At 43.7% G+C, this 19,218-nt stretch overlaps 1 protein-coding gene across 1 annotated transcript in view; it reads left to right on the top strand.

Annotated features, from left to right (window-relative positions):
- Positions 1-19,218, top strand: part of SCAF11 (SR-related CTD associated factor 11) — a gene marked incomplete in the record, with an annotated part of 153,932 nt that overhangs the window by 68,637 nt on the left and 66,077 nt on the right. Inside the window, 1 exon segment of the mRNA XM_077472975.1 lies at positions 7,567-7,658. Within this exon segment, the coding sequence (XP_077329101.1) occupies positions 7,567-7,658 (92 nt within the window).

Below are 19,218 nucleotides of genomic sequence, written 5' to 3'. Positions count from 1 at the left end.
GGTTTCAAGCACCTGGATGCTTCCCCCCCCCCCCCCTCCTTTCTTTCTCGCTGTGAACCAGGTGGTGTTTTAGCAGGGGGAGTATTGGCTGAAAATTTTTATTTTGCAGGCTGAGCTTAACCACTTTAGCCCTGGAAAGGATTTGCCCTCTTCCTGACCGTGCCATTTGCGATTTGGTGTCACTTTTAACTGACAATTGCGTGGCGTTGTACCCAAACAATTTATGTCCTTTTTTCCCACAAATGGAGCTTTGTTTTGGTGGTATTTGATCACCTCTGCAGTTTTTATTTTGCACTATAAACAAACAAGCAACAACTTTGAAATTTTTTTTTTACTTTTTTGTTATACTATCCCCATCTTAAAAACAAAAAAAAATGTTTTTCCTCAGTTTAGGCCGATATGTATTCTACATATTTTTGGTAAAGAAAATCACAGTAAGTGTATATTGATTGGTTTGCACAAGTTGGGGGTCTACAAAATAGGGCATAGATTTGAGATATATATATATATATATATATTACATTTTTTTAATACTAGTAATGGCGGCGATCTGTGATTTTGATTGTGACTGCGACATTGCGGCAGACAGATTGGACACTTGACACTATTTTGGAACCATCCACATTTATACAGCGATTAGTGCTTTAAATAGTCACTGATTGCTATATAAATGTAATCGGCAGGGAAGGCGTTAACACTAGGGGGCAATTAAAGGTTTAAATATGTTCCGTGTGCGTTTTCTAACTGTAGGCGGTTGAGACTGACTAGGGAAGGAGACTGATCTGTGTTCCTATGTATTCGGAACACACGGTCTTCTCTCCCCTGACAGGATGAGGATGTGTGTGTTTTACACACATGCACCCATCCCTGCTCTGTCAGGAGCTATCGCGCCGGTGTACATTGCAGACACAGGCTCCTCGACGCGGTGGCCGCTATACAGATACAGCGATTTGTGCAGGGGAGCCATTCTGTCGCCTTCAATCGACAGGCGGTCTGGAAACGGTTAAAGATGAGCCACAGACGGCCACTAAAAATAAATGTCTCTTATGTATAGTTAAGTTAAAGGGGAGCTTGAGAAAACCTGTAGAGTCCCTCTTGTAAGTGTTAAATGAATCAAATTTTTTAATTCAATTCTTTCAGACCTTGGAAAGTATACACCCCAAGCTATTTACTGAGAGGCATGTTGAGTCCATGAACTATTTTATATTTTGCCACAAGTTGCAGGAATATTACAATTTTTTTTTTTTTTGCACAAAGTTGTCACTAAATGATATATAGCTCACACATGCTATGGGCATAAGTGAAATTACACCCCAAAATACTGCTGCTTGTCCCGAGTACGGGGATACCACATGTGGGGGACTTTTTGGGAGCCTAGCCATGTACGGGACCCCGAAAACCAAGCACTGCCTTCCGGATTTAAATATAAAACGCTATAAAAAAAAAAAACTGTTAGCGATCGCAGGGATCAGGCCTGACTCTGCAAACGCTGCAGTTATGTGTTTAGTGTTTTGTAAGTGACAGTGATCGATCGATACTGCACTTGGATGGGCTGGGCGGAGGGGCAAAACGCAGGTGCTAGCAGGTATCTGGGCTGATCCCGCTAACGATGCGTTTTTTTTGGAACCCTAAACTGCTGGGGATGCTAGTATAGATCTGATCAGTCAGATATTGATCTGTTCAGATTCTATACCACTACGGGAGGTTTATGCTTTGCGTGTGGGTGTTAGCGATACTGGCACTAACCTAGCGCTGCCTGGGGCGACGCAGACCCTGACCCTAAAACCTAATTGATATCACCCGCCGGGTGATCAGGGGGTTAAACCTTTATTGGGTAATAAATGGTGGGTGCCCTGATGCTATAAAAGCAAACTAACTAACCAGAGTCATCCGTAACACTTATACGGTGATCACTGGTGAAAGGGTTAACTAGGGGCAATCAGGGGGTTCTAATTTTTATTTAGTATATGGGGGTACCTGGCGCTATATGAAAACCTGACGGGGAACCTAAATAACTAACTGGCTAACCAGCGTCACCAGTGACACTTATACTGGGATCGCTGGTGAAAGGATTAACTAGGGGCAATCAGGGGGTTAAAACCATTATTGGGTAGTATATGGGGGTACCTAGCGCTATAAAAACCTGGCGGTGAGCCTAAAAAATAACTAGCTACTTAGCGGTAACCAGTAACACTAATGCAGGGATCAGAAAAACGATCGCTTAGTGACACTAGCAAAAGGGGGTGAAAGGGTTAATTCTAGGGGCAATCAGGGGGTTAAACCTTTATTGGGGGGGGGGGGGTAGGGGGCTACCCTGGACCTAACACTAACTGCCCTGACAGTTTTTACTGTTACAACTGACACTGAATGCAGTGATCAGTAAATAAATGATCACTGCAATCAGTGACACTGTGGCTGGGGGTGATCGGGGGGGGGGGGTTGTGTGCCTACATGTCAGTGAAGTGTTTGGTGCACACTTACTTTCACTGTTCTCTTCTTAGTCCGGTCAAAAAGACTGCCCCGAGGAGAATGACATCACTTCCTCCCTGCCTGTGTTTACTATACACAGCGGGGGGAAGCTTCTCATTCGCCAGGAGCGATTTGAGAGGGGATGGCCAGAAACCAACGGCCATCCCCTCATCCCGGATTGCTCGCTGGAAGGCGAGCACGTACATGTATGTGCTTGTGCCTGTCGGTGCCATTGCACCGACGTACATTGCCATGCGGCGGTCCTTAAGTGGTTAAGAACGGCACTCACGAGACCCGCTGCCTCTTTTATTATATATATATATATAATTTATTTTTTTCAAGGCTTCAATTTCAAGGTCTTCTGTTCACACATTTAAGTGTTACCAGGTTCTTTGAGGTATTGTCCCCTCACCTGACCTCCTGCGCTCAACTCCATTTCGGAACATGCCTCAGGACAGCCTGTGGGTTTACATCTCAATTCTTATGGAGGCGAAGGATCTCTACCGAGAATTACTGCTCGATCGCCCTCCTGAATTCTGATCTGAAGATGTTTGCTAAAGTCCTGGCCAATCGGCTACTGCCTCATATCCCATATCTTATTCATCGGGACCAGGCAACTTTGTACTGCCTACATGAGCCTAGGGATAATAAAATTTGAGTTCTAAACTTGATCCATGGTGCCAGGACCCCCCCCCCCCCCCCCATATCCCCCTCTCTTGTCTATGGACGCGTGTCTATGGACGTTTCTTGTCACTACAAATGGTACCCGCCAGGGCTGCCTGCTCTTTCTTCTGATCTTCATACTTTTCCCTGGATCCCTTAGTTCAGTGGGAATGGATCCTAGCTTGGGCTTCTGGATTTTCAAGGTAGCCGCTTTTGCGGATTTCGTTTTCTTTCTGACAGACCCCTTGACAGCCTTGCCGTATTTGCTTCAATCTTTCCATGCGTATGGCACCCTTTTCGTATTTCCAAATGAATCTAACCAAGTCCTCCGCCCTCAACATCAGTGGCTCGGTCTGTAATCGGATGTCTCCATCCCTTCTTTCCCTTTCATTGGGCGACTGACTCTAGTCATGAGTACATATTACTCCATACCCTGCTACTCTTTTTACAGCTAATTTTGAACCACTGCTCTCGCGATAAGAGCTGGCCTTGTCCATTGGCATTTATTCACGTTGACCTGGTTTGGCTGCTGCAACACCCTTAAAATGACACTATTACCTAGAGTTCTTTTATCTCTTGTGAGCCCTTCCAATCAGACTACCACCCTTGTTCTTCACAAAAGAATTCCCTTTTTTGGAATCCCTGTCTCCAACTTTTCCATCTCTAAACGCCATGGTGCAATTTGCCTCCCTGATGTGCAGGCTTACTAGAGGGCTGCCCACCTCACTAGGTTGGTTGACTAGCATTGCCATGCCAAGACAAAACATTGGTGGCTATGAAGCTGGAGGACTTCAGTGGCACAGCGAAGATTTGGCCCTGGATCACCTCCCAATTGCCCAAAAACCTCTTTACCCATCAGACTCCTAGCACTTTAAAGGTTTCTAGGGACGCTTTTCGCAGCGCCTCAATTATCCCGCTGCCGTCGCCCATGTTCCCTGTTTCCGGGGAATACAGAGTTTCAACCCGGTCTTCACAACCCGTAATTCCAATGTCTGTTGTCCAGCGGTCGTCTCCATTTTTGAGATTTCCTGTGGTCCAACGGCAAGCTCCTCTCTTGTGAACACTTCGGCCACCATCTTAGACTTCTGGGGTAGCTTTCAGCTCAGGTATTTCCTCCTACCAGTGTGCTCGTTTTTCGGGTGTCTCCCGCCAACTCAAGGTCTCTTTGGTATTTTAAAATGAATGCACTTGGGGACATGGAGGCTCTTACGGCAACCTTTTGTATAACCAGTAGGAATTTTGGAAAACACCTGGAGGCCATTGCAACCCTTTGTATACTCCGATGCTGCTATACAAACCCCTGGGACTGGCTAGATTATGGCCCTGGACGAGCAATCCTGCTTCTGTTTTTTTTTTTTTTTTCTCCCCCCCCCCCCCTCTTGTATGTATTATGTGACATATTTGCAGTTCTAAGCTGTTACGTTACCCATTAATTTTGCACTTTTGGCAATTCACTCCTGAAGATGCTTCCCTGGCCCTTTTAAGTGGCCCCAGTATTTTTTAATTTCTCAGTATTGTTGCAGTCACTATCCGTCGCCTCTAACAGGGAGATCTGTCTTGCAGACCCTAATGTCTACCCATCAAACTGGATTCTGCTTATCTTTGTACCCTTCTATGCTTTTTTGCCTAGGTTGTACTGTGCAATTTTGGGGAAAACAAACAAAATACAAAAATTGTTACTAGACGGATGTTCAGTTCCACTTCTAGCATGAGGTGCTACAAGTTGCTCTGAGTTACGTCGAGCATTTCTTGATGCTTGTTATATGGGGCTGTTGGCATTTGTTTGCTGTGTCGCCCACCCCTCAGACTGCTTTTGGATGTTCCACAATAGTTGACTATAGATCATACTGTACATACATCCCATAATGTACAACTAATCTGCTACTTGGGGTGCAGTACCTGGATACATGTCTCTTCCTCTGTTCTTGTGATCTCCTTGTTGCTTGTTACAAGATTGGTGATATGGATTATATAGGGCAGTGATGGCGAACCTTGGCACCCCAGATGTTTTGAAACTACATTTCCCGTGATGCTCATGCACACTGCAGTGTAGTGGAGCATCATGGGAAATGTAGTTCCAAAACATCTGGAGTGCCAAGGTTCGCCATCACTGATATAGGGGAACGTCCCGGCAACCTTCTCTTTTGGATAAAGATGTGTCCCGTACTGTACTCCCTAGAAATGGGTTTCATTAATCCTCTTGATCCAGACTTTTTTCTATATATACAGTATAATCTTTTATTTTTGGCCAGAGTGGCAAATATAAATATCCAGCACAAATGCATGTTAATAAAGTAATATGCTCTTGGACTAGCCTGTGAAAGCATGAAACCTTTTTGAGCTATCCTTTGTTGACAGACTGCATTAAGTTATGTACTTGTGTGAGGACCCGCTCCTCCTGTGCTCTGCTTCTTCACGACTAACAGATGTGAAAAGAGCTGGGTTAGGCATTGATATCAAACAGAAGAGCACTGCCTCTTATGTGGCGCAGGGTATGTAGAGAGAGTTCTCTTAAATAATCTCCATAAAAGAAGTAAAATGATGATCCACTGCCAATATGATCTATGAACTGTGGACCAGTGCTCTAGCCAGCACGTTCAGGCCCCAAAATGCAGTACTTGAATCAGAAAAGGGCTGGCGACTCGGATGTTCTTGCATAAAAGTCCTTTATTTGGTTACATGCGTACAGCCTATGCTGACGCGTTTTGGCTAAGAAGCCTTCATCAAAGCATACACGTTTGATTTAAAAACTGATATTTAACAGAGTAAGCACTCCAAATGGGGCAGGTGCATCCTAATCAGAGCAATCAAAACAATTAAAAACGTGGAGAAAGGAGAAGCACAGCAGGCATATGAGGGACATATCATGAACAAATAAAGCATATTCAAATGGTGCAATACATGTATCAAAAATAATAATTACGTAATCTCTGTAAGTTCTTTTGTGCATTGGTATAGGGAAATTGAAACAACCTTTTTTTTTTTTTTTTCTTTTTTCCCCCCATGGCTCAGAAGGTGCACAATATAAACAGTGAATGTTACACATGCTGCTTCAAAACATTATTTTAGTCCATATGTTAAAGTATGTTCAAACAAAGGAGGATAATTTGAAGCATTGGAGCTTACCAGTCCTAAAGTGGTGGCTGTATTCGTTTTCATTTTTCACAGAGCATTTCAGGTGCAGAAAATACCTGCTAATCTTGCATAGAGGGCAATGTCCTTGTCCTTTTAATAAGGCTGTTTTTGCTACCATTTCAGCTTATAGAAGTGAAAAGTCTAGGGTTTACTAAAACATAGAAAATACCTGTACATGCTCCTCTCCAAGCTGCAGCAGCCATGTAACATTGCAGCTTTCCAATGTTGGCTCTAATACTGAGAAATTACATGACCAATGACCTATCGGCTTTCATTCGCGGCACACCGCTCTGGTCCTGACATGCCTGGGAAGGAACAGCCACAGAAGCAAGCTGATAAAGTGGTTGTAAACCCTTACAAACCACTTTGACCTACGGGTAAGTCTAGATTAAGGCTTACCTGTAGGTCCAAGAAATATCTCCCAAACCTACACGTTTAGGAGATATTTGCCCGGCGCGCAGCGTGGCATAGTCTATGACGAAGATGCTGCATGTCTCGGCTCCTGTGCGCATGCGCGGGAGTGACGTCATCGCTGCTCCGGCAAATCACAGCGCCGGAGCAGCGAGACCCACCAAGAAGATGGACGCTCGGAACTACAGGGGACAGTGGTGACTTCGCTGGCTCCTGTGTCAGGTAAGTGACACATAATGGGCTACTATGCGATGCATAGTAGTCCATTATGCTTTGCCTTTGCAGGGAATGAAAGAGGAAGTAAACTCATCAGGGTTTATTTCCTATTTAATCAGGCTGCTGAGTGGAGATGGTTTTGCCCCATCACTTTACAGGCAATAACACAAATGGTTTGGCCATTCTTCAGTCCAGAATGGATGGTAACCGTAGTGCTCCCAAGTACAATGGAGTGAGTGAACATAGCCACCAATGGACAGAGAGTGAGTTATTTGTGGGATTGACTGGTGAAAAGAAAAAGTTGGAAAGACATTTAACCCATATACCTCATCTAAGAGACTGGTAAGCTGCAATGTTACGTATTTTGCTTTTTGGTTTAGATAAGCTTTATGTATAATGTAAATGCAACAATTTTACTACACAAGCTGATAAAAAGGCCTTACATGCTCAGATGTTTTATTTACTGACATTTGTATCTGAATAATGAATAAAGCTTATGCGTGAAAAAGGTGCTGATGCCCAAAGCATTTATCCAGTTTACAATTGTGTTGTCATTACAGCCCAAAGTTAGAAAATGGATTCTGATTGGCACACTTTTCATACATAGGCCGACACTGCAGTATTTGATTAACCTGTGTTTTTTTTTTTTTTTCTTGTTTTTGTTCTTCATAGCAATTCCTCTCTTTCTGTTGAAACACTCATCCACTCACCATTTTTGGATAACTATATATTTACCATAAGACCTTTATCAGTCAGGAGCAAAGGTAACAGTTCTATGAAAAAACTATTGTAACTGAGGATTGATGATTAATGACTTGTTTCATTGTTGGACTTGAAATCAAATTTTGAGATTGTATGTAAACTGTGCTAAACTGTGTGCTGCAAAGGCGTTTAAATTACAATATGGGATTTGCAAAAAATGGATTGCTAATGTTTACACACCCTCAAAGTTGGTATTTAAAAGCTGCAACTTTAACAGCTATTACAGTATTGGGTTTGTGTGGCTATCTCTTTCAGCTTTGCATGTATCAACACTAAATTTTCTCTTTCTCATTGCAAAACTGCTCCCAGCTATTTCTGATTGCATGGGCATTGTGAATCAACTGTCTTTTTCAAATCCAACAACTTTGATGTGTAGTATGCAGCTTATGCCAAACATAAGAAAAATCTAAATTTTGGCCTAGTCAGACCATAGAGCCTTCTTCCAGTTGTCTTCAAAACCTTTATAAAATGGTCGGTGAGATGTGATCATTAAACTATATCCAAAGCCAACATTTTTCCTTTAGTTTTGGATAGAGTAGGAAATGGTTAAAACCAGGCTTTATTTATCACTAGGGGACACAGGGTTTAAGGATAAGTTCACTTTCAGAACCTGTTGCCTTAAAAACAGGTGGGGCATGTAACATGTTCCAGCTCCCCCCCTCTCCCTGTGAAAAAAGAGGGCAAATTCTCCTCCATGCGCCTGCTGTGACATTTTGAAGAGTGTGAAAGTCTGCTATTCATTCGGTTTCCTGGGAATGACTACCTACAAGTTCCCTCGGCCACTGTGACTGCTTGTAGTTCCCAATAAGCTACTAGGGTGTTGGTGAACACTTCCTGCTCTCTGGTAACTGCCTAACCTTTGCGGTATGAGCAGATGGCTATTCTGAGAGTCTGGAGGAGACTGTTTGCACCCGCAATCTGCCAATTGGGGGTGCAGTGCTCTGCAGGCTCCTGGGGGTGAAAAAATACACAATTTTTTACCTGCAAAAAATTTGCAATTTTTTTTTTGAAAAGGTGTACTTATCCTTAAAGGGAAGGGACATGCTTCTCCCGGCTCGCCGTGCGATCTGAGTCGGAATAGACCGGCCCAAAGGTTAGCATAAAGATTTCCAGCGGGCCAGATGGTCCCCGACATCTCTATGATCTTTCAGTGGACAGGCGTGATGTTATGACGTCATGCCTGACCTCTGCATCTGAAAAATTTCCCACCTCCCCCTGGGGTCTCATAGACCCCAGATCTCACTGTAAAAAGGACTTGTGTCCTATTCCTATTACACGGGATGTTTACATTCCTTGTAACGGGAATAAGTGATCAAAAAGTCAAAATATAAAAATATCATTTTTTTTAAAGCGTACTTTGTTGCAGATGTGAACGCATACATAGGTCGTGCGAACTTTGGAGCGACAGCAATAATTGTAGCGCTAAAAAAATGTAAGCGTCACCTATGGGGATTTTTAACCACTACAATACAGGGCACTTTCACCCCCTTCCTTCCCAGCCCAATTTTCAGCTTTCAGCGCTCTCGCGCTTTCAGTGACAATTGCGCGGTCATGCTACACTGTACCCAAATGGAATTGTTATCATTTTGTTCGCACAAATAGAGCTTTATTTTGGTGTTATTTATTCACGACTCCGTTTTTTTTTTTTTTGCGATATAAGCGCAAAAATAGCGGAAATTTGGAAAAAAAACTATTTTCTTTTTTCTATTTGAAAAGAAATCCAATAAAATCAAATTTTGTCATAAATTTAAGCCAAAATGTATTCTGCTACATGTTTTTGGTAAAAAAAATTCCGTTAAGTGTATAATAATTGGTTTGTGTGATCACGGACATATGTACGCAAATGATCATGTACATATGTGTGCAGGGGATCACGTACATATGTGTGCAGATAATCATTGGGACATGTGATTTTAGTGGGACATATGTGGGGGACATGTTTTTATTATTAGGGACATGTGTTTTTATTATTTGGGGACATGTATGTTTTGGGGACATGTGTGTTTTGGGGACATATGTGGGGACTGTGTTTGTACTGTGTGGTGTGTTGTGTGTGTACACTACACTGATGATCAGTGAGTAAAAAGCTGTAAAAAGCAGCCCATACTCACTGATCATCAGCCGGCTGCAGCGTTCTGCTCTCCTCTCCTCAGCGGTGACTTCCGTGTGAGGAGAGGAGAGCCGATTGCCTAGCAACCGGCTGTTTGTTTACATCACATGACGGCCGTGATTGGACACGGCCGTCATGTGATCAGGAGGGCCAATCACAGAGCCCTCCTGCCGATCTGAGATGTGCCGTGTCCGGGTGACACGAGCACATCGGGATCGCGCCGCTGCGCGGGCGATCCCGCTACTCCTGAATGACGTTCCTGAACGTCCTATCAGGAGTAGACGGCTCCCACCCGGCCGTATATATGCATTGGCCGGGTGGGAAGTGGTTAAGTACCGAAGTTTGGCGCCATTCCTCAAGTGTGCGCAATTGTAAAGCGTGACATGTTGGGTATCTACTGGGCATAACCACATCTTGCACATTATGCAAACAAATCGGGCTAACTTTTATTTTTTTTTTATTTATTTTTTTCCTCAGTGTTTAAAAAATTGCTACACAAATACCGTGCAATATAAAAGTTTGCAACGACAACCATTTTTATTCATTAGGGTCTCTGGTTTATTTTTTTTTTAAGTGTTTGGGGGTTCAAACATCTTCCACTCCATTATTTTATTTTTTTTGTGCATTTTAGAATGGACATCTTCTTTCTCTGGTGGAAGCAAACACTTTCCATTAACCGTTTCTGTTTTAATCAAAATACCATTATTTTTTTCTCCAAAGTGAGGTAATTTCTTGCCAAATTCAGGATTGATTGATCCTCAATATAGCCTTGGAGGATGTTCTGGGACCCTACCATGCTGTAGTGGAACCAGCCTGTAATGTGACCCTAGGGAACTGTGCTCTGTGTGGTGAGCGCCTCATTCACCCAGTGGGCTGCAAAGTGCTTTTACAGGTCCAGGATTGTGGTACACCTGCTGGAACCCTGAGAAGCCAGAGAAGGCAAAGATTGTCTGGGGCAGGTTCCCTGCTCTGGCATCGTAAGGCATCTTTTGGAACAGTACTGGGGTAATTTACAGGACCTTTCTCTTTTCGGAGTCTTGATGTGCACTTTCTGTGATGCTCTCTAGATGCGCCCCCACCAGTGTTAATGTACATGGCTTCAGCCACAACATTCCTTACGTTGCAGGGCCTGTATGAGAAGTGGGTGCTGCACAACTTTTTAATTCAGAGCCTCACACCCTCTTTACTGAGCCTGCGTGGCTCCCTCCTTTTGATTTTATTTTATTTTTTTAGGTACTTGAACATGGTACTGATTGAACATCAGTATTCCTGGCTGAAATTCAGGCATTTATTTTGCGCGTACGCACATGAGTCTAGTGCTGATGGCGTGAACAGCCGGCCCCTGCTGGGGTTTTTCCCTACCCCAAGTGCGACTCCCTCTTCATTGTCTAGGAAGGTGTTTTCTGTAGCCATGTTAGACTTCATAGCTAAATTGCTTCCTTTATAGCTGACTTGTAATGCAGGGGGATGCAAGCATGTTTCTCCAGGGCCTGTCTCTGATTTGTTTACTGCTGCAACTATCTCTGTATGCTTGTCTGGGGAGGAGTGCCACTTATTCTTTTTGGATGAGTTTGTGTCTGAGGAACATTAGTCTGCTGACATTACTTTGCGGCTTGGTGACACTAAATGATATGTTCTGCAAAAATAATCCATATACACTACATAAAGTGACTAAAAAGCTGGACATTTTTTACCTTAATGCATTCTCCAGGATACTTGGCTATCCTGCTGCACCATTTACCAAAAGGCATTATACTATGATTATGGAGACCTGCCTTCTGAAAGATACATGTTCTTGTACACTTCCTCAAAGAGCTGCAGTTTTTCTTATACCCCTTCTCGTGTTTTCTACTATGATTTATACTCCTGTTCCGTCTCTTTAGAGTTATATCCTTTACATATCATATTTTCATATAGACAAGTTTACATTTAGGTGAGATTTAACCACTTGCCGACCGCCTCACGCCGATGTACGTCGGCAGAATGGCACGGGCAGGCATAAGCACGTACATGTACGTGATTTGCCTCCCGCGGGTCGGGGGCCCGATCGGGCCCCCGCCCGGTGCCTGCGGCGGTCGGTTTTCGTTCGGGAGCGATCCCGGACGAGGGGACGGCCATTCATTCATGGCCACCCCCTCGCGATCGCTCCCGACGAATGGAAATCCCCGGTGACATCACTTCCTCTCCTGTAATGTAAACACAGGAGAGGAAGTGATGTATTCTCTCCTCCGTGTCGGTATTTTTCGTTCCGACACGGAGGAGAGCGGATCAGTGAGTTGCACCAACACATCCCACACACAGTAGAACATGCCAGGCACACTCACACCCCCCCTTTACCCCCCGATCACCCCCCCAATTACCCCTGCCCCCCCAGTCACAGTGACACCAATGTCATTTTTTTTTTTTTTTTTTTTTTTTTGCATTGGTGTCATTTGTGACTGTAATAACTGTTAGGGCAGTTAGGGTTAGCCCCCTTTAGTTCTAATGTACCCCCCTAACCCCCCCAATAAAGGTTTAACCCCGTGATCACCCCCCGTCGCCAGTGTCACTAAGGCTGGGTTCACATTGCAGCGGTTTATGAGAACGAATGTGATTCGCACCGCACTGCAGTGCAAATCACATCCGATCTCTGTGCGATTCGAGTTCAGCCATTCGCCGCACCCGCCGCACCCGCCACACCCGCCGCACCCGCCGCAAATTCGCACGGGACCCTTTTTTTGGCCCGCAGCAGAATCGGATCGCATGGGTGTTCACACCATGCGATCCGAGTTTGCAGATCGCACTGCGATATGCGAACTGATCTGGGGGTGTCAGTAACATTTCACTGACACTCCCAGCAGTTCGCATAGGGCAGTGTGAACTGCCGCCGGGAGGCATGCGATGCGGGAACCCGCCGCGGATTCGCGGCGTTTCCGCATCGCTCCAGTGTGAACCCAGCCTAATAAGCGATCATTTTTCTGATCGCCGTATTAGTGTCACAGGTGACGCTAGTTAGGCAGGTAGGTATTTAGGTTCGCCGCAGCTTTTTATAGCGCTAGGGACCCCCATATACTACCGCATAAAGCCCCCTGATTGCCCCCTAGTTAACCCTTTCACCAGTGATCACCATATAACTGTTACAGGTGACGCTGGTTGGTTAGTTATTTTTTTATAGTTTCAGGGCACCCGCCATTTATTACCTAATAAAGGTTTAACCCCCTGATCACCCGGCAGGTGTCATTTGTGACTAATAACTGTTAGGGCAGTTAGGGTTAGCCCCCTTTAGTTCTAAGGTACCCCCCTAACCCCCCCAATAAAGGTTTAACCCCGTGATCACCCCCCGTCGCCAGTGTCACTAAGGCTGGGTTCACATTGCAGCGGTTTATGAGAACGGATGTGATTCGCACCGCACTGCAGTGCAAATCACATCCGATCTCTGTGCGATTCGAGTTCAGCTATACAGATAGTATGGCTGAATTCGTGTCGCACCCGCCGCACCCGCCGCAAACTCGCACGGGACCCTTTTTTTGGTCCGCAGCAGAATCGGATCGCATGGGTGTTCACACCATGCGATCCAAGTTTGCAGATCGCACTGCGATATGCGAACTGATCTGGGGGTGTCATTAACATTTCACTGACACTCCCAGCAGTTCGCATAGGGCAGTGTGAACTGCCGCCGGGAGGCATGCGATGCGGGAACCCGCCGCGCATTCGTGGCGTTCCCGCATCGCTCCAGTGTGAACCCAGCCTAATAAGCGATCGTTTTTCTGATCGCTGTATTAGTGTCACAGGTGACGCTAGTTAGGCAGGTAGGTATTTAGGTTCGCCGCAGCTTTTTATAGCGCCAGGGACCCCCATATACTACCGCATAAAGCCCCCTGATTGCCCCCTAGTTAACCCTTTCACCAGTGATCACCATATAACTGTTACAGGTGACGCTGGTTGGTTAGTTATTTTTTTATAGTTTCAGGGCACCCGCCATTTATTACCTAGTCTCACTAGTGTACCCCTAAATTTAGGGGTGTCTACTTTCTAAAATGGGGTCATTTGGGGGGGGGGGGTTTGTGCCATCTTGGCATTTTATGGCCTTCAAAACTGTAACGCCCTTAGAAAGCCTGAAGGCGGTGCTTGGTTTTTGGGGCCCCGTACGCGGCTAGGCTCCCAAAAAGTCCCACATATGTGGTATCCCCGTACTCAGGAGAAGCAGCAGAATTTATTTTGGGGTGTCATTTCACATATGCCCATGGCATGCGTGAGCAATATATCATTTAGTGACAACTTTGTGAAAAAAAAAAAAAGTTTGTAATTTTCCCGCAACTTGTGGCAAAATATAAAATATTCCATGGACTCAACATGCCTCTCAGCAAATAGCTTGGGGTGTCTACTTTCTAAAATGGGGTCATTTGTGGGGGTTTTGTGCCATCTTGGCATTTTATGGCCTTCAAAACTGTAATAGGTAGTGAGAAGTGAACTCAAAAAATTACGCCCTTAGAAAGCCTGAAGGCGGTGCTTGGATTTCGGGGCCCCGTACGCGGCTAGGCTCCCAAAAAGTCCCACATATGTGGTATCCCCGTACTCAGGAGAAGCAGCAGAATTTATTTTGGGGTGTCATTTCACATATGCCCATGGCATGCATGAGCAATATATCATTTAGTGACAACTTTGTGAAAAAAAAAAAAAAAAAAAAAAAGTTTGTAATTTTCCCGCAACTTGTGGCAAAATATAAAATATTCCATGGACTCAACATGCCTCTCAGCAAATAGCTTGGGGTGTCTACTTTCTAAAATGGGGTCATTTGTGGGGGTTTTGTGCCATCTTGGCATTTTATGGCCTTCAAAACTGTAATAGGTAGTGAGGCGTGAAATCAAAAATTTACGCCCTTAGAAAGCCTGAAGGCGGTGCTTGGTTTTCGGGGCCCTGTACGCGGCTAGGCTCCCAAAAAGTCCCACATATGTGGTATCCCCGTACTCAGGAGAAGCAGCAGAATTTATTTTGGGGTGTCATTTCACATATGCCCATAGCATGTGTGAGCAATATATCATTTAGTGACAACTTTGTGTAAAAAAAAAAAAAAAATTTTTTTTTTGTCATTATTCAATCGCTTGAGGCAAAAAAATAAAATATTCAATGGGCTCAACATGCCTCTTATCAATTTCCTTAGGGGGTCTACTTTCCAAAATGGGGTCATTTGGGGGGGTTTTGTACTGCCCTGTCATTTTAGCACCTCAAGAAATGAGATAGGCAGTCGTAAACTAAAAGCTGCGTAAATTCCAGAAAACGTACCTTAGTTTGTAGATGTGACAACTTTTGCGCAAACCAATAAATATACAATTATTGACTTTTTTTTTACCAAAGACATGTGGCTGAATACATTTTGGCCTAAATGTATGACTAAAATTGAGTTTATTGGATTTTTCTAATAACAAAAAGTAGAAAATATCATTTTTTTTCAAAATTTGCGGTCTTTTTACGTTTATATCGCAAAAAATAAAAATCGCAGAGGCAATCAAATACCATCAAAAGAAAGCTCTATTTGTGGGAAGAAAAGGACGCAAATTTTGTTTGGGTACAACATTGCATGACCGCGCAATTACCAGTTAAAGCAGCGCAGTGCCAAAGTGTAAAAAGACCTCTGGTCATTTACCAGCAAAATGGTCCGGTCTGAAAGTGGTTAAGTGGTCACCTCCATTTGCTTTAAGGCTAAATGCACACTGGCAGAAAAACGGTTTTGAGGTTTATTTCTTTTTAATCCCTCTAAGCACAGCTCAGTATTAGCCAGTGTGGCCAATGTTTAACTGTGTTCAGTGGGAGGCATACTGGCGTAAATTATGTTCTAGCTGAAAAAACGAAATTACACACATCAGTCTTGCTTGTGTAATAATACAACAGATTAAGCATTTTTTTTACTCTGGATTTTTTCAGCTGGGTAAATGGTCATTTTAATGTGCCTGTCTGCATGAGGCGTTAGTCTTGATATCTGTGTATGCCACTTGCCATTTTATAGCTTACCCTTCTGTACCACTTTTTGTGTGGTAGTTCACCCTACAATCTCCTCTCATAGTTTTAGGGTCACCTTTTATTATTTTTCCCCTGGTCAGGGTTCATTACTTCTTTCCTTGTTGAATTTACTACTGAGAGTGGTCCCATATTCTTGCATGTATCATCATGAGATTACTTGTCTATAAGGTATCATACGGCTTATTATGAACTTCCCTTTTTTAAAAGGTTTCTTATCCATCATAGCTTCTTTCCCTGAGGTCAAGGGTTAGGTAATATAAGATAAGGCCTTTACTCTAGTACAGCGGTAGGGAACCTCGGCTCTCCAGCTGTTTTAAAACTACAAATCCCATCATGCCTTTGCCTCTAGGAGTCATGCCTGTGATTGTTAGGGTCTTGCAATGTCTCATGGGACTTGTAGTATCAAAACAGCTGGAGAGCCGAGGTTCCCTACCCCTGCTCTAGTACATGGGTTTTTGTCAACTTAGCTGTTGGGCCAAGTTTTCTCTTCCTTTCCAGTAGTTTGTTTTTCTACTTGCTTTCCTTTATGTTTGGTGATTGATTACATTTCCCGTTTATTACTGGAGTCTAACCATTGTTCAGCTAGCTGTTTTCCTTGCTGACAATTCCTGGTTGGAGCACTTGATTGATCCTTGGGTTTCTCACTTGGAAGAGTTACAAATGATTTCAATGTCTGTGGGATACCTGAGCGATTGTTGCTCGTCACTCAGCTTGACTGCCTTTGGATGTCCCACATGTCTAAGAATTTACTACATCGCCATGTCCCTCAAACTTTAAAGAAAATAAAGGTTTTTGTACTTACTTTTCTTAAAGTTCCTTAAAGCGGAGCTCCACCCAAAAGGAGATGCTCAGCTTGCCACATTTGTTACCTGGTTTTGAGGTACGCACTCCCACTTCTTCTGGCTGAGTTTGCCGCAGCAAACTCAGCCGGAAGTTCAGCCCCCCTCCTTCCTCCGCTGCTGGGCCATTCGCAAAGCGCAGTGCACTTCATACATGCCCAGTAGAGAACCGGCTGTGAAGATGCAAGAAGCTTCAGCTTCCTTTAGCTGAGATGGCTGCAGCACCCGAGAGCCAAATGAAAAATTGGCTTGGGTGAGGAGACCGCTGGACTTGCAAACTGGTACGTGTCCTAATATTGCGGCAGCATTCACACCTGAGCGTTTCAAAGGCGTGTGTTTTTGCTACGATTTTGTTCACCGATGTAAAAAGCAGAAAAACTCCTGTAATCTGCCCCAAAGAGGCTCATGTTCTTTTTTTGAGCTCTGAGTTTTTCAGGTATTTTGCTTCAGGTGACAAAATGCTCAGATGTGAACAGGTGTCATTGAAATTAATGGGATTTTGCTTGTTGGGCGTTGTTTTTTTTTTTTTTTTTCCTGGAAGTTTTACGAGCTGAAAATGCTCAGGTGTCCATGCAGCCTGAATATCAGGAGCTACAGTATTCTGACTTTTAATATTTCTGAAGGAGCCTGGTTCTGCTGATATAGGTCCCCATTCAGCTGTCATTTGTCTTATGTACTGCTTGCTCATAAAACTTAGACATGACAGTTTGAAGAAGGGTTAGGCAGGGGTTGGCTTTGTGTGCCAGCTTTGTGAGGTCCACAGTATACCCCATGTCTAAGAATTTACTCCTGGGAAGATCTTCCCCTCGCTACTTTATTTTTTTTTTATTTTTTTTGTCCTAAAGAGACCCAGGAAAGATTGAAAATGTCCCAAATCTTTTGGGATAGCACAGGGAACCTTGCTCGGGCAAGTGATCACCTGCCTGATGAAGGGTCTCTGTGCTATCTCCAATACTTTGTTTTTCTGTGTGATCATAGAAGAATAAAGAACTTTGCACTTTTGAAACAAGCGTGTTTTGCTAATGAGATATCTTATCCTTGTCTTACCCTGTGACCAGTGAAAAGTCCTATCTTAGCCTTTTTTTTTTTTTTTTTTTTTTTTTTTTTTTTTTTAAATGACCAGTTGGGAGTCCTATGTTATCCATGTTTTATACAGTGACCAGTCGGGAGTCATTGCAGCACCCTTTTACCACATGGTCAATTTCAGTATGGTGTGCAAAATTAACATTCTGGTCTGCATATAGACAAAGCACACCTTATTGACGTTTTGGTAAGTGATCTTAGATCTGTATGGCATAAATACAATTCTTGCCTTTTAGTGTAGCAGCTGATGTTTTTGCATGTAATGCTTCAGTGTATTTGCATGGTAGGACTTGACGTATAGTGGAACATGATGGTTTTGGTACACAAATACAATATGCCCAGGAGTCTACAAGAAACAGCAGGCTAGCTTTGCAAAAATAGCACGTCTCTGCAGTCGAGCATGATGCCTCAATCATCACTCTAGTTTGGCAGACAAAATATATTTGAAGCTATTTCAGTGGGCATATGATTGGAGAATACAACAAGGGAGCTTATTTGATTGCGTAAAGATCCATTACCATACTTTGCCACCTTTGAAGCGTGTGCTAACATTTTCGTGAGCTTATATATTGTCCAGATCCTTCATGAAAACGGCACAATTTTGTTATGTATTTTCAGCCTGTGAACATTACTCTATTAGGGCCTGTGTTGACAGGATGTGGGCTTATGTCCGTTTTAGCCACTTCTGAGATCATTCAGAATTCATTGACGGGTGCACGTGACCTGCAGTTGCCCTCTTTCTGTATGCATTTAATCTGCTTCCAGCAGGTTTTGCCTTTCCATAGATGTATGGGAATGACACCCGCAATTCCTTTTACCATATTTGACACTTTAAAGTAGACTTTAGTTTGTGCCAAAGTGGCCCAAATGACCGATTTCTCTTTAAAGGATAAGTTCACCTTTGGAACATGTTACACCTATTTTTGTGGTACATGGAACATGTTCCATCATCGGGACCCTCTTCTGTGAATGAATGCCTGCAAGTACCATTAGCCATTTTGGCTGGCTTGTAGTTTTCAGTGAACTGTGAGGGTGCGGGTGATTGCTCTTGTAGTCCGTTGATCTTTCTGCTCTCAGGTAACTGCCTGTCTGTATGAGCAGACAGTTATGCGGAGTCTGCAAAAGCCTGAGAGTGCACCCATGATCTGCTGATTCATGGGTTCAATGCCCTGCAGTCCCTTTAGCGAAAAACTATAAATGCACTTTTTTTTTTTTTTAACCAGCCAAATAATTAGTTTTTAAAACGTGAACTTATCCTTTAAACACTGATACAGCCTCTGCATACACTGATGTGCTTTAGTTGCGTTAGCTACACGCAGCAAGAAGCACTGTTGCGGCAACTTCCTGTATGCTGCAGGAATTAAATAGTCTGAGTGCTTCTCCACTATTCAGGAGGAGCAATTTATTTTTCAGTGTTTACAAAACTCCTCCTCATAGGCAGAGGTGGAAATCATGAACTTATCTGCTCCCTTCTCCACCATGGCCATATAGAGGAAGCCTTGTGTTCATTAATAAAAAAAAAAAAAAGTAAAG

The sequence above is a fragment of the Lithobates pipiens genome, unplaced genomic scaffold (genome assembly GCF_037356315.1).
Source record: "Lithobates pipiens isolate NorthernLeopardFrog02 unplaced genomic scaffold, aLitPip1_a1.2 Scaffold_8, whole genome shotgun sequence".
Lineage (NCBI taxonomy): Eukaryota > Metazoa > Chordata > Amphibia > Anura > Ranidae > Lithobates > Lithobates pipiens.
The sequence above is the reverse complement of the archived record's forward strand: the minus strand, read 5'-3'. Positions and strand labels throughout refer to the sequence as shown.